The sequence below is a fragment of the Myotis davidii genome, unplaced genomic scaffold (genome assembly GCF_000327345.1).
Source record: "Myotis davidii unplaced genomic scaffold, ASM32734v1 scaffold1052, whole genome shotgun sequence".
NCBI lineage: Eukaryota > Metazoa > Chordata > Mammalia > Chiroptera > Vespertilionidae > Myotis > Myotis davidii.
This window is the reverse complement of record NW_006284014.1, coordinates 542,664-552,296: the sequence shown is the minus strand read 5'-3', so window position 1 is coordinate 552,296 and position 9,633 is coordinate 542,664. Positions and strand designations below refer to the sequence as shown.

Here is a 9,633-nt window from a genome sequence, read left to right as displayed (position 1 = left end):
TATATCTATATATCTATATCTATATCTATATAAAGCTCTCTATGCAGCATAGCTAACACACATAGGCCTAATTCTATATTTACACACAGGAACATAGGTCTATTGATGAGGTTGAAACAAATGGAAGGGAAAAGGCCAAGTAAAAAATGTGTGCCAGTGAGGAAAGGAGGCACAGGAATCAAATATTGTCACTTGTGTTATATTGATACTGTAGCTGAATAGTTCATTTTAACCAAGTGCTGGATTCCTTAACTAACAACTTGTTTTTGAGAGTCAGAGTAAGGTATTTGATGATGATAAACTATGGTCCAATTTTAGCTTTCAGCTATTCTTCATTTTTATATCTCACTCCAAATCCCAGCCATCTTCAGCATTTAAAGCCATTAAAATTCTTGGACCACAAGAAAAGACTGAAGTTAGGGGTTGAATAGTTCAAGAGCACACCCATGACATAAGTGTCTGTCACATACTATAATTCCCTGAGCTAAAGCAACTAACCAAATCTTAATTATGGAATAGGAAATACTGTGCCATTAATTAAAAAAAAAATAAGTCCAACAGCATTTCAAAATTTCAAATAACATTATATATATATATACACACACACATACACACACTAGGGGCCCAGTGCACCGTGAAAAGGAACTGTAGGATGCGAGGCTGTGGTGGGCAAAGGGGCAAATCTCAGCCCATCCTCTGCGCCCCTGCCCAGCCCTTCCTGCCCTGGCCTGCTGTTCCCTGTTTAACAGCAGCTCAGCTCCCGCCACTGCTGCTGCTCCCATGTGCTGATGGCACCAGCCCCACTCGCACCCACTGACAGCGCAGAGCGATTTGGGCTGGTGCCAGCAGCGGGTAAGAGAGGTGGCTACTGGCCGATCGCCCCTCAGGAATAGGGGGAGGTGGAGAAGCCTGCTCGCATCCGCTGATGGCCCCGAGTGATCAGGGCCGGCACCAGGCGACGGAAGCAGATGCAAATGGTGGCTCCAGTGCTGGCTGTGGGTGCGAGCGGGGCCAGCACTGGCAATGGGTACAAGCTGCGGCTCTGGTGCCGGCAGTGAGTGCGAGCACCTGGTGGGACCACGGCATGTGGGAGCAAAGAATTTTCAGTAATCACCAGAGGCTCACTCCGATGACAGCAACCGGTGCCCGCTGTGGTCTGGTGCCCCGCTCACCTGCTCTACCATCTCGCTACGTCCAATGCCTGCCATGTTCAGCACTCTGCCGCCTGCTGCAGACACCTGCCAGGTTCTGCGCGCACCTCCTGGTGCATCATAGCAACTGGTTGTTCGGTTGTTCCATCATTTGGTCTATTGGTCTATTTGCATATTACGGTGTCATATATATATAGATAATGTAGAAAAAAACCTAATTACCTCATGATCATGAGTGGCCTGTCTGGCTGCATCTAAAAAATATGAAAGAATAAGAAAACATTAAGTTAAAAAAGCAAAACAGAGCAATAATTAGACCCAAGGAAACAACTGTGCCAAACCACAAAAACTACTGGTATATGTAGGCTAGCACAAAATATGATATTTTCTCTTATGGCTTTGTTAACCAGTTACTCAGTATTTATTGGTTACAATTAAACACAAGAGAAACAGCAGACACAGTTCTTACTGTTGAGGAGAATACAGTGAGAAGGTGAATAGGAAACATACGCCAAAGGTTGTTTGCACAGCATTACAGTTTTGCAAGCAAAATGCCCAAAGTGTGAGAAGATGCAATGACTAAGGAATGACAGACTGGTTGTGGGTGAGGTATCTTTGCAGTTTTTCCTGAAGAAAGGGAACTTAAAGTAATACTTGTAAGGGTGGGAGGAACAATTTTAATGTAGAATAAAAGATCCATGAAGACCAGGATCTTGTCTATCTTGTTCACTGGTGCTTTCTTTCTTTCTTTCTTTTTTTTAAAATATTTTATTGATTTTTTACAGAGAGGAAGGGAGAGAGACAGAGAGTTAGAAACATCGATGAGAGAGAAACATCGATCAGCTGCCTCCTGCACATCTCCTACTGGGATGTGCCCGCAACCCAGGTACATGCCCTGGTCCGGAATCGAACCCGGGACCTTTAAGTCCACAGGCCGACGCTCTATCCACTGAGTCAAACCGGTTTCGGCTACTGGTGCTTTCTTAACGGCTAGGTGAGAGGCTGATGTGTAACAGGAGGTGCTCAATACATATTTTTTGAATGCACACATACGTGAATGCATGAATGAAAAGGATGATTATCTGAGGCTGTGAGAAATGACATATAAAAGGTTTAGAGGTGTTAAGGCAAGGCAGTTATGTGGTTTAGTAGACAGACTTGTTTAGAGACAAAGAAATAACTATACTAGGAATTAGAAAAAAAGCACAGACATCTAAAAGGGGTTTTGGAGCACAAGCCAGACTGTTGATACTGATATGGAAACCAATTGGAATTTATAAATCAGAGCAATGTGATTTTAATAAAATTCCAAGATGATGCTTATAAGTGAATGTAGTATAATAGAGGAATGATAAAAACACATATTTCATATTTATCACTCTAACAGTAGGCTTTGCGACACTCATCACACATAGAAAACTACAAATATATTTGGTTCTGGTTCTGATACCTTGTCTTTGAGATTTGCCTTTCTGACGGTCCTGGGTTTTCCTACTGAAGACCTTGTAGGCCTCAGTCTTCTGATACTGCTCCAGTTCCTTCATGTAACGCTCCTTATCTCTATCTGCTTCATCAAGATAGCGCTAGGAAAGAAACGTGGAATTATTTTAAAGAAACAGATCTTATTTAGATAAAATATCAATGAGCTATTTGAAGAACACAGAAGCCAATTAGAACATGGTAAGAAAAGTATATGGGGAATAAGCTTTAAAGGAGAATTAAAAATGTCATATAAAATAGTATAATCTCTAAATTGTAAAATAAATAGGTGATTCTGACATTTTATAGATTATTTTCTTTGACTTAATGAAGACAAATTCTATTGAGGTAATTCTTATAACAAATTCACAAGATGATGATTATAGTTATTTTTCTAAGCCTATATATAATTCTACATGGCCTCTAGAGTCCTCAAGATGACAGCACACCACATAGACACATTTAGTGCTCCCAGGAGAAGGGATGAAATATTACTTTGTTTCTCTAATTCCCCACCCCATTCTGAGGGAATGATCTCATACATCGATTGGCCTTTTAAAAGCCAGAAGAGTGGAACACTAAAGCCAGAAGACACAAAGAACATTAAAAAGATGACCTCATTCTATGGGCCTAAAATAGACTACTGTGAGAGAGCTTATATCTACATACTTTGTGCTATTCATTATTTAAACAAAGTCTAGTGATTTAGCATAATTTTGTTTAATGCCTATTCTTTTCATTCATCAATTAGGTTTAAGAAATAAAGTGTAAAAATACTGCTTCTAAATAAACATAAACTATAGTCAGAAATTATGTTAAAGACCTTGTTGCACACAAAAGCCAAATGTAGGGAACACCCAATTGGCCAAATCTGGGACAATTTAGTACCAAAATACTTAAGTATAGTAATAAATTATGAACCATTGAGAAAAAAATTCATATGGCTATAATAAATAAGTATCAACCATATAAATATACAAATGGGGAAGGAGGAGGGCTCTTGCTTAGAGTTGAATGTTGAGGGCCAACTGGTAAGTGGGCAATGAGTGCTAGGGTTGGAAAATGATCATTTTGCAACCACCATGGTAAAGATTAGATCAAGTAAAAGTCATCAATGAATGCGAAATCTGTGGGGAAATTTTGATACCGATATTTGCATGTTCTCTATACACTACTTATTAATCATAAGGGAGAATTAAAAAAATCTATTGTAAATTAACATTACCAATTAGGAATAAAAGGACACTATGGTACCCTATGGACGCAATACCACTATAATATTCTGAACAAGAATGCATAACCTCAAACTAATCAGGAGGAAACACCAGACAAATAAAAAATGAGAAATATTCTACTTAAACAAACAAACAAACAAAAACAGAAAGAAAAGAAAGAGGAGAGATTGTATTTTTTAAAGACATTAATGTCATCAAATACAAAGAAAGTTGTAGAAATGTTCCAGATTAAAGGAATCTAGAGATTTGACAAACACAAAACCTGACCTTAGACTGGAATCTGAACTGGAGGGGGAAAATTTTTTTTAAAATCCTCACCCAAAGATATGTTTATTGATTTCAATGAGAGAGGAAAAGAGAGAGAGAAACATTGATTGGTTGCCTCCTATATGGCCCCGACCAGGGAGCAAACCCACAACCTAGGTATGTGTCCTGACCATGAATCCAAACTTGCAACCTTTTAGTATGTGGGACAATGCTCCAACCAACTGAGCCACCTGGTCAGGGCAGGGAGAGGGAAGTTTTTATAAAGGAATGATGTAATATGAACTGATTAAATTGGAATATGGATGGCAGGTTAGACAAAACTTTTGTGTTAAAATTATAAAGTTGATAATTATAAAAGAATATGTCTATCTTAGGAAATACACATTAAAATATCTAGGGCCATGATGTATGTAACTTCTTCTTAAATGATTCTGAAAACAATAGTGTGCATGTGTGTAATGTATGTGAGTGTGTGAGTGTGTGAGGGAGCTTGTGCTGGAGAGAGTATGACCACATATACAAACAGAGAAATGGGATTAAATGTATTAACAATAGATTAATCTGGGTGAAGAGTATTTGGGTGTTCTTTGTACTATTCTATGTTTATAAGTTTTTTTAGATTTGAAAGTATTTTAAAAAAGAAAGTAAAAAAACCAAAAACAAAACAAGTACACAAACCCTTGTCCTACTTACATAATAGTGGTTAGTTGTGGACATAACTACTGTTACTTTTGCTTTATTCTTTATACATTCTGTATTGTCTGAAAACATTTTAAACCATGAACATGCATTAACTTTGAAATAAAAAAATTAAAAAAAGAGTAACCTATATGTACAACTCACTATCCCTTTATACATTAGAGCTGAAACAATGGATGATATATATGCACTGCTTTCTATTAGCTTGCTACCACAAACATAGAGCTTTAAGTTGCAACTTAATCTGATCTCTGAAATTTTTTGAGTTCAGTCAATTACCAAAAGTATTTTTTATTTTGGTATAAATGAGTATTAAGACATAAAAAAAATACAAGTGGTGGGTGAGGGACAGCTATACTCCAAGGGACAGTTGGGGACTGCGGACCAGGCTCCCCTGACCAGGGCAGCCTCCACTGCTGCTGAAATCTCTCCCTGAGCGACCAGCTCTGCCACAGAGACCATGCCATCTTGAAGGGTAGAGAGGCTGTTATTGGAAGCCTATACATCCCGGGACTCTGCAACCACAACACCCAGGGACCAGCTGTGAACCCAGGAACAATGGATCTCAAGCAGCGCGGATACGCGGACTTGGAGGAGCTCTGCACCTTCTCATGGAAAGGTCAGATTTCGCCTACAAAAGGTGAGGTCTGTGATCAAGGCTGGAGAGAGAAGCACACACAATGGGATTTAGAGGTTTGGGGAAAGTCTGTGCCCCACAAAATCTGCAGCCATTGGGGCTAGCGTGATCTGCAAATGTGGAAGGGGATCTACAGGGCTGCTGGCAGAAGGGAACTCTAAAAATCAACCCATATCTGGACTGGGTGCAAAAAGGCAGCCTGAAATTTTTTACCAGTGTGCCAAATGCTTAGTAACAGGGGGAAAAAAATGTGCATAGAGACATTCACAGAGTTGTGCGCAAAAAGTCGCGAGTTAGTGCATTCACTCTGGCTCATTTTTTCTCTTTAAATCCTTGCTTTTGATTACTAAGCCCAGTACATAGGATCACCCAATTGGAGACACTCTAAGACAGTGGTTCTCAACCTTCTTGCCCTTTAAATACAGTTCCTCATGTTGGGACCCAACCATAAAATTATTTCCGTTGCTACTTCATAACTGTACTGTTGCTACTGTTATGAATCATAATGTAAATATCTGATATGCAGGATGGTCTTAGGCGACACCTGTGAAAGGGTCGTTTGACCGCCAAAGGGGTTGTGACCCACAGGTTGAGAATCGCTGCTCTAAGAGACTGCAGGGGAAAGTTGTTTTTGTAGAATTTGGGGGTCAGAGTGGGGTGTAACGATCAGAGAACCAGCTCTGGGGCAGTCCATTCTCCCAAACCAGTATTAAGTATGACAGGGAAAACAAAATCTAAATACTGGCTAGAGAGGACTAATAGCCCTGGAGGTTAACCCAGAAACACTGCCACCCAGGGGTTGAATCACAAATTGACTCTTGTTGCCGAAAACAGTTTGGCTGAGTGGATAGAGCGTCAGCCTGCGGACTGAAGGGTCCCAGGTTCGATTCCGGTCAAGGAAAAGGAGTCTAAGAAACAAAGAAATACTGCCTGGGAAATCAGGACTGTGGCTTACAATACAGAGGAGCAGTGGAACGCAGGGAACTTCAATACTGTTCTGAGTACCTGAAAGAAAACAGGAGTGCCAAACAGAACAGTATAGGAAGTGAATGACCTTCATTACTGAACATTTTTATTTTTTCATCTTCTTAAGAAACTAATTTTTTTTCCTCACTTGATTTTACCTTTTTAATTATTATATTTTTATTTTTAATCAGTATTATTACTACTATTATTTTACCTTTTTTAAAAAATATGTATTTTATTTTCTCTTTATTTTACTTTATTTTGGGATTAGTGTTTTACATTCTATTTTCATTTTTCCTTTAGCATAATTTTACTCTATATCAACTTTACCTTTATGCCAACACTCTCTTCCTCACTTTTCCCCTTTTGTTGTCTGGTTTCTCTTACCTTACTCCTGCTTTAAATTTTCCCTGTTCCTTCTTTTTACCCGTTAAAAATTCATCCTACTTATATATCTAATTTCTAATCTCCTACTCTAAGTCCATACACATCTCTCTCTTCTCTTTCTTCACTATCCAAATTTTTCTCTCTCTCTCTTCACTTTTTTTGTTTCTTTGTTTGTTTGACTCTTGTGTAAACACAGATAAAGGAGTCTAAGAAACCAAGAAATACTGCCTGTTGTTGTTATTGTTATTTTTGTTTTGTTCTAGGTTTTTTTTATTTTATTTTGTTTTGTTTTGTTTTGCCTTGCTTTCTTTCTGTCCTATTGTTTTTGTTTGCTTGATAATTGATTAAACTGGATTTTCTTTTGTGCTTGTTTGTGAGAGTGTTTCTCTTTTTTCTGTTTTTGTTCTATTTTATTTTTTACTTCTGTTTCTCCTCTCCTCACTTGTTATCAGTTGTTGTTTGTAGTTTGCATTCATCTGTGGGTGTTTGCTGTTTGCATTTTTTGGGATTGGTGGTTGTTCTAATGGAGTTTTCTCCCCACATAAGTAGCTTTTCCCTGCTTCATTTTATTCTCTTTCTTTTCTCTTACTTTTTTCCATTTCTCAATATCATTTTTGCATTCCTTTTTCCCCCCTAATTCTCTGCTCTCTGATGGTCACCTTTATTTGGGGTTATTAGTATAGTGAATACATTTGCATTCAGTGCCTTGTACATTGTGCCATATTGTTATATTTTGTGCTTTTAAATCAATGCAGGAGAGAGTGAGCTACATAACCAGACACCTTGAGAGGAACGATAATGGGGAGACAAAGAAATGGCCTGCATATGAAAGAAAAAGAGGCATCACCAGAAAAGAAAGGAAACGAAGTGGAGGCAAACAATATGTCAGAGAAAGAATTCAGAGAAATGGTCACAAGATCGCTGAAAAGAATGGAAGACAAATTCAACAATATGTGTAAAAATCAAGAGGAAATGAAGAAGAACCAAGAAGAAATGAAAAATGACATTGCTGCCGAAACCGGTTTGGCTCAGTGGATAGAGCATCGGCCTGCGGACTGAAAGGTCCCGAGTTCGGTTCCAGTCAAGGGCATGGAAAGGTGTCCACAATGCACAAGTTTTGTTTTGTTTTTCAGGGGGAAGTTACTCATTATGGTGCTATAAAGAACTCAATAGAAAGCATCAACAGTAGACTAGAAGAAGCAGAGGACCACATTAGTGAGCTAGAAGACAAGGTAGGAAAAAATACCCAAGCAGAGCAGAGCAGAGCAGAGCAGCATCTAGAAAAAAACCTTAAAAAACAGGAGGAGAGCCCAAGGGAGCTTTGGGACAAAACAAAATGAAACAACATCTGCATAATAGGGTGCCAGAATGAGAGGAAAGTGAGCAAGGAATAGAAAACCTGTTTGAAGAAATAATGACAGAAAATTTCCCTGATATAGGAAAGAAAAAACTCACACAAATCCAAGAAGCTCACAGAGTCCCAAACAAAATGAACCCCAAAAGACCAATGCCAAGGCCATTATAATTAAATTGGGAAACACCAACGACAAAGTAAGAATATTATAAGTGGCCAGAGAGAGACAGAAAGTTACCTACAAAGGATCCCCCATCAGACTGGCGACTGATTTCTCAACAGAAACACATCAGACCAGAAGGGAATGGAATGAAATATACAAAGTCATGCAAAGGACGGGTCTGAATCCAAGAATACTGTACCCAGCAAGGCTATCAATCAAAATTGAGGGTAAAATCAGGAGCTTGACAGACAAAAAAAGACTAAGGGAGTTTATTACCACCAAACCAGCAATCCAAGAAATGCTAAAGGGTCTGCTGTAAAAAGAAGAAATAGGAAGAGAAGAAGGAACACAGGCGTAAAGAATAAAAATGGCGACAAACACCTACCAATAATAACTTTAAATGTAAATGGATTAAATGCCCCAATCAAAAGACATAGGGGAGCCGAGTGGATAAGAAAACATGACCCCTATATCTGCTGTCTATAGGAAACCCACCTCAGAAAAAAGGACTCACACAGACTGATGGTGAAGGGATGGTAAAAGGTTTTCAGGCGAATGGAAATGAAAAAAAAGCTGGGGTGGCAATACTTATATCGGACAAATTAGATCTCAAAGTGAAAGACATAACAACAGATAAGAAAGGCCAACAAGAAGAAATAACTCTGATAAACATATATGCACCCAATACAGGAACACCAAAATACATAAAAAAAAAACTTCTGGAGGATATCAAGGGAGAGATTGACAGCAATACAGTCATAGTTGCAGACTTTAATACCCCTCTATCACCACTGGACAAATCCTCCAAACCAGCGGTTCTCAACCTGTGGGTCACGACCCCTTTGGGGATCGAACGACCCTTTCATAGGGGGTCGCCTAAGACCATTGGGAAACACATATATAATTACATATTTTGTGTGTGATTAATCACTATGCTTTAATTATGTTCTATTTGTAACAATGAAATTGGGGGGTCACCACAACATGAGGAACTGTATTAAAGGGTCGCGGCATTAGGAAGGTTGAGAACTACTGTTCCAGAGTGAAGACTGAGAAGGTCAAGATAGGGTCAAGGGACTCGGGGTCAGGTTATATCTTTAAAAAGCTGGGCTTTGAAGTTGGAAAATTTTGAAGTTATTTTCTGGCTCTGCATTAAAACTGTGGGATTTTGTGAAGGGTCTTGGCTCCACTGAGCCGTTTCCTGAAGGTGGGAGTTCAGTGGCATGGCTTATGAAAAGCGCCATCTCTCTTGGTTGTTATCAGGGGTTTTAACCTAAGGAGGTGACTGCATGATG

The 9,633-nt window shown here is 39.0% G+C and overlaps 1 protein-coding gene across 2 annotated transcripts in view; it reads right to left on the bottom strand.

Moving 5' to 3' along the window:
• The window catches only part of HMG20A (high mobility group 20A), a 176,199-nt gene that overhangs the window by 69,482 nt on the left and 97,084 nt on the right, over positions 1 to 9,633 (bottom strand). For both annotated transcript variants that reach the window (XM_006754242.2, XM_015568215.1), the window contains exons 5-6: positions 2,602 to 2,734; positions 1,374 to 1,405 (exon numbers count right to left, since the gene is read on the bottom strand). In XM_006754242.2, coding sequence (XP_006754305.1) covers positions 1,374 to 1,405; positions 2,602 to 2,734 — 165 coding nt within the window. The remainder of the gene's footprint in view (positions 1 to 1,373; positions 1,406 to 2,601; positions 2,735 to 9,633) is intronic.